This window comes from Leptinotarsa decemlineata, unplaced genomic scaffold (genome assembly GCF_025532065.1).
Source record: "Leptinotarsa decemlineata unplaced genomic scaffold, Ldec_3_MD MMD2_tig00026336_RagTag_RagTag, whole genome shotgun sequence".
NCBI lineage: Eukaryota > Metazoa > Arthropoda > Insecta > Coleoptera > Chrysomelidae > Leptinotarsa > Leptinotarsa decemlineata.
The window spans coordinates 7,164,823-7,190,186 of NW_027412692.1; the positions used below are offsets into that span (position 1 = coordinate 7,164,823).

The 25,364-nt window shown below is 36.0% G+C and overlaps 1 protein-coding gene across 2 annotated transcripts in view; it reads right to left on the bottom strand.

The window, feature by feature from the left end:
* Nucleotides 1-24,251, bottom strand: part of LOC111502951 (cytochrome P450 4d2) — a 29,000-nt gene extending 4,749 nt beyond the window's left edge. The window contains exons 1-7 of one of the 2 annotated variants that reach the window (XM_074183292.1): nt 24,127-24,251; nt 13,311-16,380; nt 9,404-9,604; nt 7,403-7,594; nt 6,090-6,439; nt 5,969-6,037; nt 738-912 (exon numbers count right to left, since the gene is read on the bottom strand). In XM_074183292.1, the coding sequence (XP_074039393.1) occupies nt 738-912; nt 5,969-6,037; nt 6,090-6,439; nt 7,403-7,594; nt 9,404-9,604; nt 13,311-13,500 (1,177 nt within the window). In that variant the 5' untranslated portion in view covers nt 13,501-16,380; nt 24,127-24,251. The remainder of the gene's footprint in view (nt 1-737; nt 913-5,968; nt 6,038-6,089; nt 6,440-7,402; nt 7,595-9,403; nt 9,605-13,310; nt 16,381-24,126) is intronic. The other variant, XM_074183293.1, reaches the window with a different exon arrangement.
* Nucleotides 24,252-25,364: the final 1,113 nt, after the last annotated feature.

The window sequence follows — 25,364 nt, forward strand, 5'->3', positions numbered from 1 at the left end:
GATATTTATAGTCACAGTGAAATGTTCAAGAAAATAAAATCTATTTTCTCCATCATTTGAAGAGCAAGAGGGTTAAGAGCAGGAGGGTTCAACTGGAAATTGCCCCTATGTTTTGAAAAATTATATGTCTCAGCCGTCTATGAATCTCATTTGAATTTTGTTGACATTTCAAGGGTTGCTTTTTAATTTTTTTAAACGAGTATTAGATGGTGTCACTAAAATGTGGTATAACGATATTCGTAAAATTCGTCTGCCCTCACGTGTTTGCCCGCGCGCGGGCAGGCCGTGAGGGCAGACGTCTTCGATGGTTGTGTTAGTTTTGCGATTTTCTTTATAATCCGACTCTTGAAACTATTCATTACTTAGTGGAGTTGGCATATTTTATTAGTTACCGTATTTTTGAAGTAAAAATATAAATTAGTAGCCCGCTCTTATATCAACGTACAGCCGAAGCTACTGAACCTAGAATTTCCAAATATGCAGGTAGGTTCTTTGTATAGTGTAAATAAGCACCAAGAAAGGAAATCAGGGATTTTCACTCTCAAGGGGAAAATAGGGTTCGAAAATTGTATTGCATTTCGTCAGTTTTGAAGTTGGAAAGCTGAAGTTTTGAGTTGATAAAAAAATATTGTAACTATCTGTTTGAAATGGTCTGTCATGAAACTTAATGTGGCAAACCAAATTCTACGTGGGCGAAGCCGCAGGCAACAACTAGTATCAGAAATAAAATGCCTCACCTAGTTCAACGTCTTTCACTAATTTCCTGCCTATGAAAGGAAATGGCGGGTACATTCTGAGAGCTTCGTTAATGACCTTTTCTAAATATTTCATTTCTTGAAGATGATCGTAGGTCACTGTCAATTCATTATGGAGGTGACCAAATATTTGTCTTTGCTCTTCAAGAATTTTTTCCTGAAATGAAAATGTTTAAATTCGAATAAGTATAAATGATAAATCTATCCAGAAATACAGTAATTTTTTGGGAATAGTTTTTTTATATGATCATTGTGTGCCACCACGATTTTTTTCGAAAACTTCAGAACCTGAAGCTGTCCATTTTTCTCCTGGACAGAGCTTTGTTGATTAAGTATCTATTTTTTATTTCATCTGTAGAAGTTCATAATTCACATAATGTACTCTATGACAGTCATTTTTCTGTCTCAACTGTGTTTGTTGAGAATTTTCAGAAATTTAAAATATAAATTTGCAATAATTCTTATGAGCATCCTGTTCAAAAAATTGATATTTTGGGCTGTTACTTATCCAGCTCATACCTTTCCTGGTGTTACATAAGAAAAACAAAAAAAAAACACAAATTGGTGGAGAACTACTTCGTGAGAAGTAAAAATTTTCGTCATGTGTTTTTTTTTATACAAATGTCAAACATTTTGAAAAATATGTGAGATAGATACTAATTACTAAATGAAATGGAGCTATAGTCTATTTCAAAAGAGTGTAGAGTAATAAAATCTCATTAAGTATTCAAAAGCGCTACAGGGTGATCCGTCAATAAATTCTGTCACTTCCCTAGTCCGCATTGCAAAATTATGTCGTTTCATAAAGAGCAGGTAGGTATCACCCTGTTTTAAGGGATTTGTCCATTGTTATCGACGGATAAATACTGAGCCAGAGGCGCGCTAGTGGGATAATTGCCAAAAGAATATGCATTCATAAAAATTATATTAAAGGAAATAAAAATTTAATACAGCAGAACAGTGTTATTAAAAAAATATAAAATGTAACAATAAAATATATACGAACCGAAATCGGGAAATACTCACAAACACACACGAACGAACTTTACGTATTGAAACACTTGTGGGGACTTTAAATCAATTTATTCACAAAAACGACAAGAACTTTACTGGATACGTTATTACAATTTGACACTTGAACAATACTAAAACTGTGAACTTCCCTTAACGTTTAACAACACTCTATTTATACCCTAATTGAATGTTCTAGAGATTACTAGGTACAATTTTCGAGAACCTTCCGAGACTACCCTTAATTCTAAACCCTAACCTAAGCAAAAGTGTCACTGTCACTGATACACTGGTCTCTGTCCAGATTGCTTATCCCGCTACAGTATATTTACAATTCAATTAAATTATTCTACATCAGTATAGTCTTCATCCGAAGAACTGTCATCATCCCCTGGTGTTATAATTATAGGGTCAACCACCTGATCGACCAAGTTGTCCAGTTCCCACATTTTATCTTCCTCTTTTAAAACATGCTGGATTGCTTTTTGCCAGTTTTCTGATGTGATTTCCATAATGGCTTGATCAAACAATACCTTGACATCTTTCATTTTAAATGTGGTATTGTGCCTTGCAACATATCCTTTAACTTGTGCCCATATAAGTTCTATAGGATTTAATTCGCAATGATATGGCGGTAGGCGCAGCACAGTTACTTTATACTTTTCTGCTACATCTTCTACGGCATATTTCATGAAGCGAGATTTATGTTGTTTTACTATGGCTAGTAGTTCCTTCTTTACTGAATTCGTCTCAAACTGAATACCTTTATTTGACAGCCAGTTAATAATTTCTTGCTTTCTCCAAGCTGAAGTTGGTACCTTCTCTAAGCGCCTTGAATGGTAGCTTGCATTATCCATAACCACGACCGAATCAGCTGAAAGAAATTTTAACATTTCCCCGAAGTAGTCTTCGAAGACATCCGAATTCATGTCCTCATGATAATCTCCCGTCCGGCACGACTCAAAGCTTAACAAACCTTCTTTTAAAAATCCGTCTTCGCTTCCAATGTGAGCAATTATAAGCCTCTTCCCTTTTCCCGAAGGCACTTTAATACCCGTCGAAAGGCCTTCTATGAAAGCTTGGCGAGAACTTGTTATATTTTTATCTTGCTACATTTTTTTGACTATATAACCTTCGTTTATCCACGTCTCATCAAGATAAAAAATTTTCTTTTGCTCTCTGCGGTACTGCTTTATAGTTGTCAAATATTTTCGTCTCCAGCAAACAATTTCATCACTTTCCAGTAATAGTGCCTTTCGATTGTGCTTTTCCCAGGCAAAATTCATACTTTTTAAAGTTTTCCATAAAAGTTTTCTGGATATCAAAGGAATATCGTTATCTTGGCTTATCTTGATAAATATTTTTTCAAGAGTGGGTATTTCCTTTTTAAAATAAAACGAATGAACTTTTCTTCGAATGTCACATTTGGTGTCTTCATCTAAGATTTTTATTGGTCTTCCTGATTTTCTCTTGCATGGACTTACCTGGCCTGATATCTGTCTTTCTCGCAATAATTTAAAAATCGTGGACTGTCCAATTCCAGTCATTCGGGCACATCGCTCAACACTTTCTTGCACAGACAAACTAGGGTGATCGTGTTTTATGCAATCATATACATTTAAAATTATAACTTTTTCGCAAACAGATAGCGGAGAATTTTTTACACTTCTTTTCTTTGGAGTAAATGTCCCCATTTTATAACTTTTTCACTATTTCTATATCACAATATCACTGTACGTTTAATTGGTGTAGTAACAATTACTATTATAACTCGAATGTTTAAGACACCATTACAATATATTTAAACCCTTTTTCTTAATTGCCTGGGTTTAATAGGTATTGCATGATTGGTGGGCAGGGTCAAAAAGGGATTATTATAATGACATGGCACCTCGGAACTAAGTGTTAACCCTTTTTTGAGAAATCATGCTCAAGTATATGAACCCAAATTGCATATTAAATAAGTTTACAAGAACCACTAAAATCAATCTTAATCTTTTTTTAAGAAATTTTACTTACCTAAATACATGTAGGTACTTAGTTTTAGACCAAATTACTTCCCAAAAATGGCCTTTTATTATTATCTATGTCTGTAATTTTTAATTTACTTTAATTATTAAGTTTAATAATCCTAAGATTTGCCTACGCCCATGGACGACAACGAAATTCAGGCAAATTTTATGACACTTCATGATTTATTACTCTACACTCTTTTGAAATAGACTATAGAATATGATGCAGGATAATAATCTTCAAAAGCAAAAGAACCTTGAACCTGCTTCTGATACCGAAAATGCTCCAAATTTGAAATTATCTCAGATTGAATGCTGCTGGTGTTATTTATTAGGTTCTTTCGAAAGTTTTGTCCGTTTTCATGAGCCAGCAAACCCTTATACCACACAGGGTCAAAAGCCTTAGAAATATCCAGCGCAACAGATCTTGATTCTCCATACTTCTCGATTGCGTTATTCCAAATATAGGTAACATACGCTAGAAGTTCGTCTGTTGATCTTTGTTTCCGGAAGCCATATTGATGATCGCTCAAAATGTTGAAGCCTTCCAAATATTTGAACATATGGTGGTTAACTTTCTGCATGATTTCTCAAAACACTGATAACAGAGCGACTGGTCTATAGTTATTTGGAAGATTTCTCATGCCCTTTTTGGGAATAGGCTGAATGCGAGCAATCTTTCAACAAGAAGGAAAAACCCCTTTCGTAAGACAGGTTGAAAACTCTACAAAATACTGGTGTGATTTCATTTGATTTCTTCAGGGCCATAAGCCTTGTTGATATTGAGCTGTTTCACAATTCGTCGAAAAGTAATTTCCGGCATTGTAGATTCAAGCGTGGGAATAGTGGGTGGTGCCGTTCCCAGAAAATCGACTGTGGAGTGGGACGCATCTTGTTCAGCCAGTAGATTTTCTTTTTCTATGGCTGTTGTTGCAATTGAACCATCCGCTTGGGTCAATGGTGGAATTGTGGATTTTGTAAAATTCTGATTAACATTCTCAGCTACCGACCAGAAGGATCTAGACCTGTTGGGATTGGCAAGCAGTTTATCCCTAATTCTCTGATTGTGAAGTTTTTTGCTTTCATTTATCCTAAGTTTGCAGCTTAGGACTATACACATCCGTCTTTCAAGCGGAAGTGTGCAAGGCTTATTAAATTGAGACCTCAAAGAAATGAGCGGATCAATATTTAAACAGACAGCAAGAGCGCACTAGGGGCTCTAAAAAACTCGAAGGTTTTTTAGTCTGGGAATGCCATGAAGAACTGAATGAACTTGCAAACAGAAATAAATTAACTTTGTACTGGGTGCCAGGGCATTCAGGAATCACAGGTAATGATAAAGCTCAGGAATGCGCTAGACACGGATCATCAACTTCATATATAGGTCCTGAACCAGCTCTGGGAGTACCAAAATCATTGGTACGAAACCAGAATAGTACATGGACCAATAAGAAGCACACAGAGTACTGGACAAAAGTACCTGGCAACAATCACAATAGAACCTTCATTAGGTAACCGTCCGAGAAAAGAATCGGAGAACTACTTCAATATAGTAGGGATCGGATCAGAATAATTACAGAGTTACTAACCGGTCATTGTTGGCTTAGAGGACATCTAAATGAAATGGGGCTGTACAACGAAGACCTCAGCTGCAGATTATGCAACGAAGGGATAGAAACAGCTCTACACATCTTATGCGAATGTGAGGCACTGAATCACAGGAGGCAGGCAATATATGGACGTACAAAATTACGTCCAGAAGAATATGACGAACATCCAATACAGAACCTGTACAAACTAGTACAGGGAACGAGATTGATGGAATAGGTGTCATGAGAAGATGGGAGAATAAACGCAATAAGCCCAAGAGGCTGCAGTGTTTTCTGGAGACTTGGACTAGATGGACAAATCAGACAGCTCCCAAGGGACCAAAAAAGTTCGCAGCTGTTGTGAGCATTAACAAACCTAGTTCGGTTTTTGGCACTGGGATTTTTGCGCTACTGCCGGTAGGCAAGATTCTGGAGGCAACAGCTTGCTCGCAATTTTTGTTGAACCAAGGTTAGGTTAGAAGGTCGTTTCATTGAAAAACGAACATACTACCTTTTAAACTTCTCAAAAATTGTATCTGAAAAATATTTATCTATCTTATTGAACAATGAAAAGCAGAAACTCATTTGGGAAATTTCCTACCTGACACTCTGGATGGTGCGCCAATGCATACAGGGTGAAGGCTAAACCAGTAGCCGTAGAGCCATGTCCCTAAAAAAATTACTATTTCAGTCAGAAACAACATATATTCGTTCATACCCACCCCAAATACGAAGGTGTTGACTTCATCCAATACGTCTTTTTCCGAGACTTTTCCTTCCGTACCCATTTTATGAATTAAAGTATCCACAAAAGTAGGCAAAGGCTCCTTTTCTGATCCAGAATTATAACTACGAATCTTATTCCTCATAATATTTCTGTTGAAGTTGTTTATGGTATCGACAGCTGCTGTTTGTGTTTGGTACTGTTTAGTGAAACGAAAAGTGAAATCATACTTTTTCAGAAGAGGAGATATTGAACGTTCGAATACGATTTTGCCCATGTTGTCGACACTTTCGAAATAACCATTGTGAGGTTCTTTTTGGCAGTTCAAATCTACCCCTAACGATGTTTCTGAAAGAAACAGGATATCATTAAGTATTTAACTGCAAAAATGTTAAAAATATTATTAGGCTATTGAAATTTCCTTGCGTATACATTTAAATCCGAATGTTGCGGTATACTTTCTTGAAACAATAATGACCAGTTCCTAACCATATTTCAGATTGCACAAACATTATTTGAATACATTTTCATTGTTGTAAATTCTTCAACAGAACATTTTCACTCATACGAGGTCTCTATGCATGCATACATACACAAACTTGCGGGGTCGTCTCCAAAAGTATCTTCAACTGTATAGAGATCTGTATTTTTTTCATAATTGTGGTAGTCAACACAACAACAAAATAATTATCAGTTCTTGTTTTAAAAAATACATCTACAAGATTTAGTCGTCAAAAAAATTATTTTCCTAATAATTTTTCAAGAAAGATCTATAAATGATGAGTGTAAGCACTAATCAATTCAATAGACTTAACGAACTGTACAGCAGATGGAGTGCGATTCCAAGAATCGCATTTACAATATAATTGTTATTTTTCAGCTAATCTTTTTATTTTTTTTTTAGATTTTTTCAGGGATTTCAAATCAATTCATTCCATATCAGACAATGGAAGTCCGAACTAATCAAATGCGTTTTTGTATGTGAACATTTTTTTCTATATCGAAGTCAATTTACGTACCGATGCCACTGTTGAGGTTGAAAATGATTTTTTAATTGAAAATATTAATTTTGATCAACTATTACTACTTATAAAATTTATTTTTTCATGAAAATTTTCACCCTTGAATATTCGAGTATCATTAAGGAACATCCTATAGATCTCAGGATCAAGCCGAATGCTATATCAAATTTAACACACAGACCAAGTAAGTGTATTTCACTGTAAGTATATGCGAAAGATTTTTTTACTTCTTTGATATAGTATCTGACTTACATGAGTTTTAATTTCAATAGTACAAAGTGTAACTTACTGGAAAGTACATCCATGGAAAAATGCTTCAAGAATGGAAGTAGGTCAAAACTTGTGTCGTTCAGTTTTTCGGAGAGTTTTTCTACAAGAATATCTCCTAGTGCTTCGAATTGTACAGTGTAATGTCTGAGGAGAGAGGGACGACCAAAACATGGATTCAGTAATTTTCTACGTGTTCTCCAGGTTTCCCCTTCTGAAATTAAATCAAACATTCATGTTACAGCTATAAGCAGCTTCATCGGACCAGAACTTGTCATTGGTATCGCTTTAGGCTTTGCCAAACAAATATTGAACACCTGGATGGCAAGAAAATGTATGGACTTCTAGGATAAGCTCACTCCAAAGCGTTTATTCACCCTTAGAAGCTTGATACCAAACAGTTGTTGGACTACAGTAGGGATGAATTACGATGTCTAACTGGCCTTCTTACAGGTCACTGTCATCTGCTAAAATTCTTGAACATTTTGCTTAGATGGCATTCCGAAATATTGTTTGAATCGACACTGGCGAGATTGGCAAGTGTATGAAGCCGGAGCGGTAAATCGGAAAAAAGTCGGAAGTATGTATGACAAGGGTGATTACCCACTGGCGATCCTGCACCGATCCGCTTTTGGGACAAAAACAAACCGGAGTCGGATCGGAGAGGTGTATGAAGAAGTGTTCTCGGCCTTTAGGCGGATTATCAACAACACACAAAGTCTCTTAAAATTAGCGAGAAACTTTCTCGCAGAACCTGCAGTTTTCCGCGATACTTCTCGCTCGCCTAATTAGTGACAGCAGCATGCCTTGCTACAAAGTGTGAGGGATACGTCATGGTTCAGTGGTATTAGTCACACACACCGAAAGTTAAAGGCCTGTTGGCAGTTCTGTAGTCTATCACACAATGGTTACGAGACGCGTATTTTCTCGCTAACTCAGATTCAATCTCGTGTACCAAACCGCAAGACTAACATTCCTTCCTACCGATTCGCAAAACGACTGAACGAAATTGTACAAGACTGTGTCGTCTTCGCGGATGTCATAATCTTCTGTAAGAATATCGTTGACCAACGCATCTAAATGAAACAGTTGTAGCTTCAAGGATCTGATTTGAGGAAGCGCCTCCTCACAGCCACGACAGTAGAGCTGCTACTTCCACCACGACAGTAGAGCTGCTACTTCCACCACTTTCTCAGCAGGCTGGAGAGAAAATTTATAATACTGCTGTCGAAGACATGATACATAATCCCTTAGGTATTGGGTGAGAATGTGGCATGCTCCGAATGTGTCGAACACCACAGATCATGAATTATCGGTATGTCCGAGCTAACTACTCCTGTAACGATGCAAGACTATCCCTCAGCACACGCGTCCACTCAAATCTTCTGCTGGTACTGCGTTATTCGTCTGGAAGCAAATTCACATTATAAACATTACTAATTTGCCTTTCATCCCTAATTCGTGAAGGTCGGCTTCTTCTACATGAATGGAACTTCCACATCCATCGTATTCGCCAGATATGGCTCCCAGTGACTACTGGCTGTTCGCAGACCTCAAAAAATGATCATCGGTGGAAAATTTCGCTTGAATAAAGAGGTTATTGCTAAAACTGAGGCTTATTTTGAGGCAAAAGATGAATCTTTTTGCAAAAGTGGTATTGAAATGTTAGAGCAGCGCTGTGGCTCAATTTCGTACAAATAAATTTGTTTTTTTTCATAGGTTCAGGACTCTTCAGCCCATGTGTTAATTCTTAATGCGGCTAGCCAAGAAAGAATCTTTCTGCTAGCTATAAAAGTATTTCGCTTTAAAGCTAACAAGTATGTATACAAATCCTTTACTACATACAACTTTCCTACTAATTATCAAAATGCCAGCTTTGCTTTAAGGAAAGCTCTTGAAGTTTTCGAAAAAGCTTTTATGATAAACAAATGCAGATAGTTTGTAAATAAAAATTGTTGAACTGTTTAGTGGAAAATCCATACCTGCCTCGAGCAGAATAGTAAAATAATATTCAATTTCTTACCGTCTCTTGTTACGAGTCCGTCTCCTAACCATACTTTCATATAATCGTAGAATTTGGATTTTTTTGTAGCTGCCCCTGAAGATAAAAGGGTTCGCACGTCTCTGGGGTTTGCAATCAGAATGGCAGGTTTTGTTGGAGGAAAATAAATCCTCATTAGTCCATCACATTCGATGGAATATTTTGTCAATTTTTCTAGAATTTCTGTAATTAGAAATTGGTTACTATGGTGCAGAAGCCAAATTTTTATGGTAGAAAAATAGTTATTTATTAAACAAGGGAAAAAAGTGTTAGTTTTTAGCTCGAGGCTAAAATCTAATATTTTTCCCGTGTATAATACACAATTTTTTTCTGTGACGGGAAAAACGACGATTTAATATTGAAAAAAAACATATTATTACAATATGTTGAAGTCAGAAAATTATCGATGTGAAATTTGAATTTTTAAACAGGTAGACTGTTGTACTAATAGCGTTACTAGGAAACCAATCGATAGAAAATCAAATATCTTGTCAATTTAATTCTGTGATATGATTTAAAAATTGCGAACTTAGTGGTCAGTACTTATTTTGACGAATGTCTACTTCCGAGTTTTCTCGTGACTCCACAAAAGTTAGTGGAAGCAGCGAAAATTTATGAAACCGCGTATTCAAGATTCATGGAAGGGAAGATGAAAAAGACATACAGTTCTTTCTCGGAGACGGTGTTATGGCTTATTTTTCGAAACTGGCACAACAACAGAAGCCATCAACAGTGTGGTCGAATTATTCATTGATTAAAAGTATATTACAATCCAATAATAATGTAGATATTTCAAAATATTTCAAACTAATTACATTTCTGAAAATAAATGGAAAAGGTTACACGCCCAAGAAAGCTGCGATATTTACGAGTACACATATTAGTGACTTTTTGAATAATGCTCACGATGAAGTTTATTTAATGGCCAAGGTTGTTGTTGTATTTGGGACTGCAGGAGCTTGTCGAATTTGTGAAATCAGCCAGGTAGCATTAGATGATATTGAAGAATCGGGAACGTTATTAATTGTGAAAATCAAGCAAACAAAGAATGATGTAAACAGGAGATTTGTAGTTACAGAAGAATATATTAAATTTTAACGAATGTACATATCCCTTCGTCCAGCAGTAGCAAAGGATCGCCGCCTGTTTTATGCATATCGCAATGGAAAATGTATCAATCAGGTTGTAGGTAGCAATCAGTTTCATAAGGTATCTGAAGCAGTGGCTGATTTTTTCCAAGTTGAAAATGCCAATTCATATACAGGTCATTCATTTCGAAGATCGTCTGCTACACTTTTAGTTGAATCTGGGAAAAACTTGATGACACCAAAGAAACATGGCGGTTGGAAGTCATCAACGGTCGCTGAAGGGTATGTTGATGAATCGATAGCACACAGGACAGAAATAGCTAATAAAGCATTTTGGCAGTGCTGAAATAACACACACACCCTATTTGCACACCCAACGGCAGTTGTGTCCATGGCAGAAAAAAAATATATAAAACTAAAATTAAATTTGTACAAATTTAATTTTAGTTAAATATTGATTTCAATTTAAGAGCCACCGGTATACAATATGGCAATGATCAAAGACTACTTATCTATTTATTTTATGATTTTCATGGAATCATTTTCCAGCAGCTTAACTGCATTAACCTTTCTAGATTTCGTATCATTTCTAGAAACATGTGGATTCGTTTTCCGATGGCATTTCAGGTTAGTTTCCCAAATTTCTGCTACCACAGTTGTCGGTTGATTGGTCAAACCACCAACACTGACATAAAAACTTGGATGACTTGGGTGTCACACCAATAGGTGGTTCCTCTTATGTTTCGCTTGCGTTTACGCAGCTATTTTCATCAAGTACTTTCTTGGTTTTTCCTCATTTTGTCTTCAATCGAGAACCGCCTGCCCAGTACTGACGATGCCCAATAGGCTGAAACAGCTGTATATATCCGTGAAAAAAGTACTCACAAGTAATTTCATGAAAAGTGACAGTTTGTTTGTTACCTGTCATCAAAGATAAAAGGTCAAACTTTTTTCCCGTCACAGAAAAATAAAATTTTCAACTGACCAGGATTCGATTTTGGTTATGAATAATAAAAAAAAAACATCAAATAAACTCGATGGGAATTGAAAAAATGAAATGGCGTGGTATTTAGGGGTAGAGAATGGATTTTTACGGATTTAGGCAAAGTTTTGATCTCTTGGGTGAAGAAGTTTTTGAAGAAAAGTTTTAGGTAATATAAAAATGAATGACTTTCATGCAAATTTCAAGAGGAAATCGCAAAAAATCTGTTTTTTGTTCTGTTTTAATATCCTTGGTAATAATAATTTTAATTACATTAAAATTTCTAAAATTGTAAAATTTTATGAATAAAATTTTTGAAAACTGAAAAACAAATTGTTTTTGAATATTAACAATATTACAAAAAAACTTCGTTTCTATAAAAAACTTTGTTGATCCTGTTTTTTAATCTCAATATTATGCCAATACTCATTTTTATTGAATTATCTACAATAACAATTCATTCAGGCCAGTCTCAACTCATCTATAGTGTAGGTTAATTGCCTGACACCAATCAGTAAACAACTACTCCCCTGGCTAACACCACGAAGGGCGTTGTATTATATCCGACAGGTGTCAATGCAGGATTCTTTACTGAAGTTATTCCTGCTGTTGGCGATACAACTGTCGGAATCGATTTTCAATTATTGGGACACACTTGCAGACCGGGGTGTTTGGCCACTCGTCAGTGCAAGGTAGTGTATGTGATCAAAATAAAGTCGATTATTTTCCATAATTGAAAATTGAATTCCCTTAGAGTATCATTCCTTAAACTACGCTGAAGCTAACGACAAACAACATGTTTGTTATCGCCCCATCTGCCTGTGAACGAGGTCCAAATACCACGAAGTGCGTTGTATTATATCAGACAGGTGTCAGCCAAGATTCATCAGTGAAGTTATTCCTGCATATGTATCGTTGGATCACCAACAGCATATGCAGGAATAACTTCCTGTGTATAATCCTGCAGTGACACCTGCTGGATATAATCCAAGGCCCTTCGTGTTACCAACCAGAGGAGTAGTTGTTTTCTGAGTGGTGTCAGTCCATTAACCTACAATGTAGGGAGTTGAGACCGTCTTGAACGAATTGTTCTTGTAGATGATGCGATGTATCGCATGTACAGTTCATTTTGATTATGTGTATTTTGAAATGGCATACTAATGTTAGTGGTTTATTTTTCATTAATCTGCCAAAACTGAACTCGCCACCGCGCTGACGAGGCCACAGCCAGAAACACGTGTTCGCGGTTTGCACACTTTTTTGGAAAACATTGGTGTTTCGTATGAAATATTATATAAATTGCATTGAATGTTTCAGTGTACATTGGAAATGCAAAGCAACTTCTGATTAAATATATGAATTCTCATAATTTCACGGAAATTTTAAATTATATTTTCGATATCTACAAGTTATTCATTTCATTCTTGCGAAAAACATTTCGACTTCATACTTTTCATCAATTTATGGAAAGTGGAAAAATTATATATACTATTCATAGAAGATTTGCCAGTTTGTAGCTGACGTAATTTTTGGGGTGCATGAGATACACATGTTTTCATTGATAAATTCAATTTTTTTTCTCCATTTGGAAGTTCACTAATATTCATATTCATATATCAACGGAAAATTCGAAAACCGATACACTTTTTTTCCTTTGGATATTAGTCTACAACTATTTTTATTGAAAAACCATTATCAACAATTCAGTTGAGATATTCAGTCCTAATGAAGAGCAAAACTGAAATCAATAAAATAATTGTCTTCAGTTATATATAAATAGGTTTGTAAAACAAATGGAAAAATTCTGAAATAAACTCACTTGTTCGATCTATGAAGTCCGGTATGTGTCCTAATATGAAATTACATTGTGGTTTGGGAATTTTCCTCAAATAGGTATGTCCACGATATAAAATGAAAATTGAAACCAAACATATACACAGGACAATAAAGAACATGAAAGAAAACATAGCTTCACGCTGTGGAAAGTACGAAATGATTTCTGAAAGCATGAATAATGACTGCAAGATATTAAAATTTATAATGTAGGTATATCAACAAAGCATATTATCAGTAATCAGAGATTTCAGTGGAACAAATACGACAATTATCAAGAAAGAGCAGTTATGGAAATATAATACTTTTTTGACATTCAGATATTCAGAATATATTATTAGGACAGCGAACAAACTCTCGCCGAATTTTCAGGTATACTACACGGAAAATAACGAATAGTTGCATTGAAAATGTTGATGAAAATAGAGAAAATAAAGATTATCTATAGTTGAAAGGAGCTCATACCTAAATTTGTTTACTCAATTGAAGCGTTAGCTACAAACTCTTCTAGAAACTGTATCAAAATAACAATACACCTGCGGCTTTAAAAAAACCCACAAAAGTCTAACGGGGTCAAATCGTGCGATCTTGGTGGCCAGTTCACATCACCTCCACGTGAGACGACCATGCCCTCAAATTGCTCGTGCAGAATATCCAATGTGTTATGAGTCGTGTAGCACGTAGTGCCGTCTTGTTGAAACCACATGTATTTGGTATCCAGATCATACATTTCAGGTCAGAAGAAGTAAGAAATCATCAATCTATAGTGCTCGTAGTGATGGCCTGGTCAACGTCGTTCTCAAAGAAGTATGGTCCGATGACGCCGCCAGCCCAAAATCCACACCAAAGAGTGACTTGCTTTGCCAACTGCTCCAGAGTCCATTCATCGAACACCCGTCGTTGTCTATGGTCGTTTACCTTCAGTTCCTAGGTCAGTTAAAATTTGGAAGGGTGCAGGTTCAAGTCACGACGCAAATTTTGCCAAGTTGTGAGTTCTTGTGAGCGACGCGAAATCGATTATCTCGGATTCTCCTGCACACTCTCACAGACAGCGTTTATGTTTTCGGCAGATCTTGTGTCAATGAATGTCACACGTACGGGTGTTGGTCGATTTACTGAACCAGTGGACTCAAATTCATCCACCACCTTGCAAATATCCTCTCGGTAGGAGGATTATGGCGACCGTAAAATGGGCAGAGCGCGTGGTACGTTGCCCAAACAGACCACCCATTTTGATAAAACAATTCTATTATTTGCACGCGTTGTTGAACATTATATCTGTTCATGGTGATTTGGCAAAACAGACTGAATAAGTGTCCAGTGTGTAGTTCTGTAGTTCTGAGCCAATCCATGTTTTGTTGAAACAGTTCTTCGGCTCTCTTCTCGGACGGTTCCTTTACGAAGGTTTTCAGTGTGTGTTGACTATGACCTACTGAAATATTTTTCTGCATGATTTCACCTACATAACCCACTACACAGTCACTCAGATAATCAGCTCTATGCTAGATTCAATTATATATAATATAATAATATTTATTTGCCATTCAATTTGAAATACAAAACAATCTTAGTTAACGACAAATAAATATAGTTCCCACAGAAGGATAAACCTGTGCCTAGGCTAAATCATTTTAATATTGAATAGATTATAAAGAATGAAATATAAAAATAAAGTTTATTTCAGTATGAACAAAAAGGGCACTAGAAAAATTGTATACAGATATTACATTGAAATCATATATTGGCCAAACAGGAAGAACATTTTTCCAACGAATTAAAGAACATAGGAGTAGTTTTGTAAATAGAAAGACCAATTCCACATTTGCAAACCATCTTTTAGCAGAAGGACATGAGTTCAATCATGAGTAAGAGGTGTTACATTTAGAAGAGAAGAGTTTGAAACTTAATCTTCTAGAATCAATAGATTCAGGAATTCGGGTAATTTACTGAATGATCAATTAGAACTCAATAACTCTCCGTTACTGAATATTTTTTCAAATGTGGAAAATGGAACATAAGTGCAGGTAATTTAATTCGTTAGAAACTCAGGTAAAATATCAGCTACTTAAAATTCAGGTACTTCGTTTACACGTACTTTGATTTCAGGTACTCCATAAACTATATATATATTTAGTATTAAATGTGTAGAATTGATTGAAAGACACGCCAGATGAAGCCATTGTATGGCGAAACACGTGTTGCGTTTTTGTAAAACAATTTAGTGAAAATCTCACAATAAAGTGTTTTTGGAATACGTTATATATAATCATTATAAATAAAAACATTTACCTGAACAGATCAAATATAATCATCAATTCATTACCTACGTCTCAGTAAAAACAACTGAATAAGTTATTGGTCATTTCATAGCTATTATTCTAAAAACGTACTGAATATGATCAACTGATGAGAATAAAGTTATAAGGGGAGTGTTATTTGAATCGATTTTTATAATTTATGAGATATTGGGAGTTTTTGAATTCATTTTTGTTCATACTTTTCAGAAGTTAAATTTGAAAGTTTTCTTCTTAAAATGAAGAGATTTCTGTCTTTCTGTAAAAAAGGGTGAATAATATACATAGTTTGTCTTCATTCTACCATTATGAAAACAGTTTTGTGGAATCTTCATGTGTGCTCCATTTGTTGTTTCAGTTTAATCTGTGTGAAAGATCGGACATAATCCACACGACAATTTACAACCTCCAGATCTATTTTGTCCTTGTAAATATGCATGCTTGCGTTATTATTACTTTTATAGGCCTTAATTTTGTAGGGAGTGCGAAATCTTTATAGTATTTTAGCCCAAATAAGTAACTGTTGTGTAATTTTCATCTTTGTCTCTTACAATCGGCCCTTTATGGCTTGGAAAGTAAACAATTAATTAGGTTGGTGTCATAACCAATCAAGATTTCAATTTATTTTGTTACTTTCAGTTCATTATTGAAATCAATATCAGTCTAGTTTGGTTTCACGGCACGGAATTGAAAGAAGAGGTAGTCTTGAATAGACTTCACTGTCACCAGATTTGCCGCCTCTTGATTATTTTGTGTAGATACCTGAAAATTAAAATCCATAGAATTAAACCGGCTTCAAAATTGTCGAATAAAACATAACAACTAGTAATGAACAAAAAATACATTGAAATGAACAAAACTTCGAATATTCGCAAAATTCATAAAGGGTATATATTTTTTATTGCTTTGTATTCTCATTTGACGAAATTATTCCTTTCAAAAGTTGAATTACTTAATGAAGGTTTTTTTACAGTTCCGCAACAAAGCAGTAAATTTGAATTATTGTCTTTCATTGTTTTGAACGTCTAGTGAAGATAATGATTCAAATAAGAATAACGTACTTACGAACGTTTATCAACTGCATATGATTGAAGCATGAAAAAACAAATTATTTTTGTCCACGAAAAAATATGAGTGCCTGCATTATTCATCTTCAGACATACACAAAAGGGGTTAGTTGAATGCCATTTCTGAAATGGAGAGATTTGAATCTCAATAAAAAAATTTCTAGTTATGTTTCGTGCTTAGAAGGGATCCTTTTGACTCTGTTTTCCAGCCTGTTGAGATTGAATTGAATTGAATTGAAGTTTAAACAATGACCTTCATTATTTACGTGATTACTCAAAGCACATCTTTCTAGCCTTAATCTACAATCACTTGTATGAGATGTTATTCTATCTTTCAATAATCTTGTTGTTTGTCCAATATATTATCCATTGCAGTTGGAACATGGTATACAATAAATAAGGTCCAAACGGTGAAGTATTGGAGTTTTATTTTTTGTTTTGGTAAAGATAGATCCAATAGTTGAAACAGTTTTATTTGCAACTTTGATATTTTCAAAAGGTTTGAAAATTCTGGCCAATCTAGGCGTGATCTCTATAATGTAAGGAAAAGAGATGTAGAAAATATTGTTATTATTGTTTTAGTTCAAATCCACTTGTTCGTTAGTATTCAATTGTGATATGATGTCAACAGTGACAAAAAAGTCTATCCTTTTCGAATCTGCACACTACAGAATCTTAATAACCCTCCAATGACGGTGGTAGAAACATGAAACCAATTCAATTTTTATCTTAAGATCAGCATCGCAACTCTGTGGAAATTGATCTACCGTTGAATGTTTGCAATGCCTTCATAAGCGTCCTATCGTTGATTTTTGACTGGTTTGATATGTTAAAATAATAACTGAAATCTCAGTGAGTTTGGAGAAGTTAGATATATTGATTACTTCATGTGTGTGTGTTTTTAAATGAACCAAGTACCAGTTTTCATCAGCATTTTCCAAAAACAGTTTGATCTTTAATTCCGTTTTTAATGCACACCTTTCATCTCAGACTAAATTCTGTTCAATTCTATTATCATTTCACGGATGAGTATCCTTGTGAAGATAATGAAATGATTGATTCATTTGATAATGATAGTTATAGCTCAACGGGGAAATATATTTTACAGGGTTTTTGCTTTTGTTAATAAAAAAAATAGACGACAAAGAAATTGTTCGGAACAATTCCAACTACAGCTATTAAATCGCAGTAATGATAGTAACATTCAATAATAAAATCAAGAGCAACAAAGATAAAAATGTATCCGTATCAGGCCAGTTTAATGAATCTTCGCCTTTTACAAATCTTGGTTAATTTCTTTTCAATCAATGGTGGTCACGATTCAGAGTAAGTGCATAACTGCTTACTCAAGATGGAGGATAAAGACACCATTCACAAATTTAATTGTATGGTAACCAATCAATGCAATTACAGAGGGAGATCAATTGCGGGAGAATAACAAACAAGATAATATCGAAATTTCAGTGAACCAGAATGTTACTCAATTCATTTATTTTGTTGAATCTCAAACTTGCGAAAATGGTGATATACACCGGATATATGAGTTTCCATTTTTTCAAGAGAACTTTATGATTCGTAAATTCCCGTACAATGCTGAAAATTGAGTTCAAATTCAAAACTTTCCATTCAACTACCGTGATATCTGTTTTAGTTATACAGTACTTATAATTTGAAAAGAAAATACTTGCGTTTACATATGAAAATTACCTATTCCTCACTGTTTATCCATACCTCTATATTTTTGGAGGCTGAAATTTCGTATGTAGGTTTGTTTTATATTGTAGATGTGCAATAAGAGAGGATTTTTAAATATCACAACTGGGGCGCCAGCCGCGTGGGAAAGGTGCGTTCATAGAATGAATTTACCTTTTCATAACTGTTTTTCCGTACCGGTATATTTTCGGAGGCTGAAATTTGGTATGCAGGTTCGTTTTATCTTGAAGATGTTCAATAAAATAGGATTTCCAAATATTTGAATTACGGAGCCTCCACTGGAGGTAAAAGTGACGCGTTAACATATGAAAATCCCGTAGGTTGGGCTACCTATGGGTCGCGTCCCCTGGTGGCGAATAGGGGAACGGTCAAGGGACTGGAGGCCCTATCCGGGAAGCCAATGTGGCCTTACGGACGGGGTCGCCGGACTCCTGGTCATTGGCAGAAATAAGTAGGGTGAGGTGAACTAAAACCCCCCAAAAGCCTTTGCAAAACATCCCACCGTGGACCAGCCAATTCAAGCTAAAGTGTGAGGAATCATGCCGACAGCTGAATGGCCGCAGGGTGATATGCGATCACAAACGATCCCCTTGTGGAACTGGGCGAAACCACATTATAATCAACCTACCTCTGGTAATACGGGGCTCTGCCAGAGGTGACCAACTCTTTCCTTGCTAATCGTGGAAACACACATGAATGAAACAACACAAAAATAGAAACAACAAAAACCAATCCCGAAGCTGGACATAAGTGCTCACCTGGCTGGGGATGAACAGAAATGTCCACCCTAATCTACCGCTTGGACTGAGGCTGGACATAGCAGATCACCTCCAACAGCAAGGGCACTTCCTGCGACGGGCGCCAAGAGCTCCGCCTTGAAGAAAGGCAAGGGACCAGCCACCCCTGCAGGAAAGCTCCCTCACTTGTGCACCTCCACGGAGGAAATTCCAAGAAGGTTGAAGAAGCCGCGCAACGACAGTTATATCGCTGCACCTTCCAAAACCTTCGCGGAGGTCACCGTGATACACCTGAAAATTGCCAAAGGTGTGTTCGGCGAGTCTTGGCCTACACCTGTCAATATATAAATTAGATGTCTCCTAGTGACCTGTCTACCTTCCTGGAAAGGACAGGATGGACGATGACTTAGGAGGACAACTCCTCGGCAGGATGTACAAAGTGTCACATGTGGCCAAGTGCTGTGAGTCTACACTCACCCTACTCTACAGATACAGATACATATGCATGCAGCACTTGAGGTCACATATACATACAAAGAGAAGCTCGACTGGTGACACACAGGCTAATGCAGGGGCAAACCCCAATCAGCCAGTTACGTTACGTGCAGAATACTTGAAACTGTGCAATGAACTACTAGGAATGCCCGTGGATAACACAGTTCCGCAGTACAACTTTCAAAAAGATTTCAAAATCATCATACGAAGTAGAGAGGACTGGCAAAACGGCCCATCGGTAACAGCGGAAGAAACTTGGTATACACATGGTTCAAAAACCCAAGAAGGAATGGGAGCCGATATATATGGAGGCGGAGCAAAGACGAGAATCGCACTCAGCCTCGGACATAATGCAACTATGTTCCTGGTAGAAGTAGCTGCCATCGAACACTGCATAGGGAAAATAAACAGGCAGAAGGTCAAAAATAAAACCATTGCCATTTTCTCAGACAGCCAAGCGGCAATTGAGGCTCTAAGCTTATTTTAAGTCCTCTCAAGACTAGTGGGAAGCTGTCTGAGCGCTCTCTAGAAGCTAATTACCCAAAATAGGGTCACTTTAGCTTGGGTACTCGGACATGAGGGTTACAAGGGTAATGAGAAGGCCAATGTCCTAGCCCGTGGAGGCGCATCCAAGGCTATGATCGGCCCAAAACCCTTCTGCGGGGTAGCGAAAGCATCAATAAAGACATCCATAGATTTATGGATGAAGCCGAATCGATGGATTGGTGGAATCAGCTCCCAGGATTGAGGCAGGCGAAAGAGTTCATAAAGAAACCATCGCCCAGATTCCTAAACCACAACCGTAAGGTTGTGAGGGTAGTGGTGGGTCTACTAACGGGGCATAGCCAACTCAGGAAACAAATGAGCAATATGGGTCTGACAGAAGGAACTCAATGCAAGTTCTGTCAAGGAGAGGAAGAAACCGCACTGCATGTGCTCTGTGAATGTGAAGCGAGACACACGAGATGCAGGGACGAGAAACCAGAGGCGGCCAGCTATACGAAGAGGTCAGTGTCAAGGCTATGAAGTCAAGCTAGATAAGATGTCAAGGCTATGAGATCAAGCTAGATAATGAGCTCTAACAACAAAGGATCATCACTAAATCTGAAAAAGTCCCAGTGAATCAGGCCATGGGTTAGCTCACCGACAATCTAATCTAATAACACGTTGTTCGCAGGGATCATTATGCTTTGATACAGCATATTTTTCTCCCATCATATATACACTTTGGGGTATTGCGTCCTTATTTCTTTTCGTCATCCAACACTTCGACAGTAAAACTATACTTATTGTTATTCAACGCCAACAATTTTTTCTCGCGTTGGTTTGTAATGATCTATGAAGTTAACGCCATGTAGCAAAAATTGATCCAGTTAATAAAAAAACTATGAACATTTGAAAAAAAATAATTCAATGTCGAGATCAGTGCATCTTGATTTATTTCCCACCATATAGCGTCCTCTCCATTTCTAGTTGAATAGGGGTGCATGATTATGTTCAAGTACCTGACAATATTCGACCACCGAACGAGTTTACGAGTGTAGGAACGAGTAAACAAATTTCCACACGGCCAGTGTCCATAGAGTATAAGAAATATGCTTAATCGACTTTGGAACGTCTAGTTGTAATTGTGTCGAATTAAATTTTCAGTTATACTGGATGGAATCTTTTGGAATTTTCAGTTGATGAAGCAATTGAAGGGCTCGGTGTAAGATCCTGCTATGTTCACATTAGATAATTTTGAGAAAAGTGACAAAAACGTGGAGGAGGTGTTAGTTTGATTTTTAATGGAAACTGCAGACTGTTATGAGACTATGAATGAACGTGTGATCTATACTGTTTGTTTTCAACTCAAAATTCATTCTAGTTTTTTTTATAAATTCGTCAGAAGTACTCACATTAATTTCCAAATGAAACTTCATTAAAGATATTAACATAATCTCCTATACGTATGAAGTGAAACAAAACTTGAGTGTGAAGTTACTGCCTACTCGGAATCGAATTTTTTTCTTCAGAAGTAACTTCTCATGATATGCTGGGGATATTTTCTCTAAATCGGAAATAGTACCTTTACCTTTCAATAAAACATATGGCATCAGATATTCAGTGGAATGGTTGCATCCAACAGACATCGCACAACAATACCCTGTATTTGGAAATTGTAAATGGCGTCTTGTTAACAACTGCTGAATATCATACTTTGAGAAACTCTCTCGACAATAATATGTTTACCGCGGTTCTGTACTAAATCATACCATTCTTCAGGAACATACAAGAGCTCTTTTTTACGTTTTCTTTGTTCTAATTTACCAAAATACCGCACGGTGAGAAACTATGGCCGGGTTCTGGTAAGTGATGAATCATCTTGAGAAATCGACCGCTGTAAACTAAGGTCATCAGAAGATGCACCCCATAACAGCATTTATATTTTGGCCAGTGCAGTTATCGATGAAAATATTTAAAGTGGTGACATTTTTATTAACATATTTCTCAGTGAAATGATGAAAGAATGAGACTGTCTCAGTGCAACCTTTTTTGGCCACTGTTTCATCGAACGTAGAGTTGACAGACTTATTGTCAGAGCAGGAATGAAAGCACTGGTTGAACAACCAAATTTGTCGAGGGTAAAAAATTTGTCCAGTAGTCAGTATAGGAAACGGTAAATTTTGCTCATAATCAAAGCAAATAACATTCACTGTTTCACCCGTCTTTGATAACTCAGTTTTAGTTATCAGGTCATCGTAGAACGCTTGTACTTTCCGTAAATGTAGTCCCTTATGTTGAATCAAGGACTGCTTCTCTTCTGGGATGACGGTATAATCTATTTGTATTTTGAAAGTCACATGTGGAACACGTATCACTACGTGGATATCCGAAAGAAATATTAAGTTTTCTATTAAATATCTATAGTAGAAGTCGTATGGCACTTTATGTTTTATTTTCTGATGTCTTTGAGAAGTCTATAGCTTTCTGGTTCATATTTCTGAAGGTGAAGTTCATGCTTTTTTTTACAATCAGTTCGGCGGAAAGATTTCTTCTTATTATCACCTCTTGAATAATGTGAATCTCTTGTTGGGAAGCTTCTGATATGTTCCGCGACAGTTTCGACAGTTGCTTCTGATATTTCATTTGGTCGATTGCGGTGGGTGCCACGGCTGTCTTTTTTCAAAAAACACCCAGAAGCAAAAACTTGTGCTATTCTCATGACGTGTGATCTACCTATGGCGTGTAAATTACAGAAAGCGGTACGACAAACGTCTTCTCTTTTTGTTCCAACTTTGATGTAATAGTAGTATGAATATTGTTTTCTAAGACCATCCGATTCTTAACGCCTTCGTTTCACCTGTTTTGCAACATTCAAATACCCTAATTACCTATCTTGGACATGTTTGTCAGCCATTTAATAATACTGATCGAAAATTGTATATCTTTCCAACTCTGTGAATTTATCATAACATCTTTTATGGCACTCGCACCTGGCTCCCTGCCTTTTTGCTGTAACTACTCTTTCTGCACTTTTAACGTATTCTTTTCCCGGATTCTCATTCAGTTTTCTTTGGATTCTCTTCCAATTTGATGGAGCATTTTTGCTTTTTTACATCTTTGTTCTAGCGGCGTTTCTTCTGTCAAATTATTGCCTATAATATTATAATAAAATAAGTAGATATTGCTTAAAATACAACTATCAAAACACAAATTGTTCATCAGTACTTGGTATAATATCATCAGCGGCAATATGTAATATTGGCCTATATTTTGATTTTCCATTTTCACTATCATCTGAACAATGAAAAGGATCTTCCTCACTTTCTCATATTTTGAAATGAAATAATTGATACACACGAACGCACAACTGCTCCAATCACTTGCAAATTTGTAAGGTTAGGTTAAGGTTTTGTTTGAAGCAAAAACCAGCTATGTGAAGTACATGACACATTCTTGCCTCCAACATACTCAAACATGGCTTCGAATAACTATTTCTTTTGGGGTAAAAGGCGACTTTGTTTTTACAAAATCTATTTACTATGAATTTTTGAAGCCAGCTATCGCACCAAACGATGCAGTAGCATTTTATTGACCAAAACATTTCATAATCTGATTTTTGAACAATTTGGCCTTTAGCAGGTTCTTGCACCGAGCCCTTCAATTGCTCATGTTCTCTTTCATGACATACTCATTACATTGTTTTCAATAACTCCAACTTGTCTGATAACTTTGCTCTCTCGTTGTAATTGGGGGTATCTGGCATTACCATCAATAATTCACGAAAATTGCATTCACTGTTTTCGCTCAGCAAAAAATTGGTGTTTCTGCTTACAAAAATTTAACCTTCAACTAGAGCTTGACATCTACAAATTTAATTGATGGTGAGCTATTTGAATGAAACCACACAAAATCTTCAAAGAGAATTTGGACATCAGGACCAGTGCTACAGTGTGTATTTTCAGTTTAATTTCATTGTACTAATAAAGAATATAAACGTGACGTCTACTTACATCTATGGCATGGTGGTCAATGTACTATTACGGTCAAAAATGGTGCAAACCGGATAATATTTCACGAAAGTTTTTATGAAATCCACTTAGGACTCACGGTGCGATGCACGGTTAACAAATTAGTGAATGAAACAGCATGTTCTTTTTTATCATATTGTTATTTATACAGGGTATAGCGTGATGACCGTCGGTTAGCTGTATTTTGAGAAATGATAGAATTCATATCCTGAAAATCGGCAAATAAAGGTTTTTTTGAATATTCTTCATCAAATGATAATAATGGCGTTCTTTCAATATTTTCACGTTTTTGAAAACCTGACATAATGTGACTTTATGTGATATATCCTATACTAAAAATGAACCGTTCTCGAAATATTCATTTGTTGACTAACAAAAACTAGGAATTCAGCTCTCGAGTGATTCCCATGAAATTAAAAAGTTTGATAGAATAGATGAATTATTATTATTATTAGCTATTATTGATTATTAATTCATCAAAATACTTCATTTCATCGTCCTACAGGTATAACATTTTTAAAATGTTATACATGGTATTCGGAATCGATGACTGATTCTGGGCCAAATCTCAGTTTTCTCAAATAGAACACTCCATATTTACTAAAGCTTTTGAAACAAATACTATAAACGCGGAAATGCTGCAATATTGGAGTCCTTTCATATACAAATATATTGCCCATATAATAAATTGCTGTATTGAAAAATCGTATTTTTCTGTTGTATGAAAGAGCTGTGATGGCATACCTATTTACAAAAAATCCCAAATATTTTGCAGATTTGAGAATTATAAGCTTACTTCCGGCTCTATCTGAAATTTCGGAAAAAATTCTTTGTTCTCAAGTTTATGATTGTTTCATTCAAAACAATTCACTTCCTGATTGTCAATGTGGTTTTAGACCTGGAAGAAATACTGAAACATTTTTAGCAACTGTAACGACTGATGTTTTAACAGCTAATGATCAAGGTACAAGTAGTGTTTTAATGTTACTTGGTTTTTCCAAAGCTTTCGATACCATTAGTTATGAAATGCTTTGTGCCAAATTGAAATATTATAGCTTGGATGATAAATCAGCGTTTTTAATATGGGATTATTTCCTCAGACGTTTTCAGAGAATATTGGTTAAAAATTTGTACTCATCCAAACTTGATAATTCTTTCAGGTGTCCCGCAAGGGTCTATACCGGGCCCATTAATTTTTATTATATATACTGCAGATATTT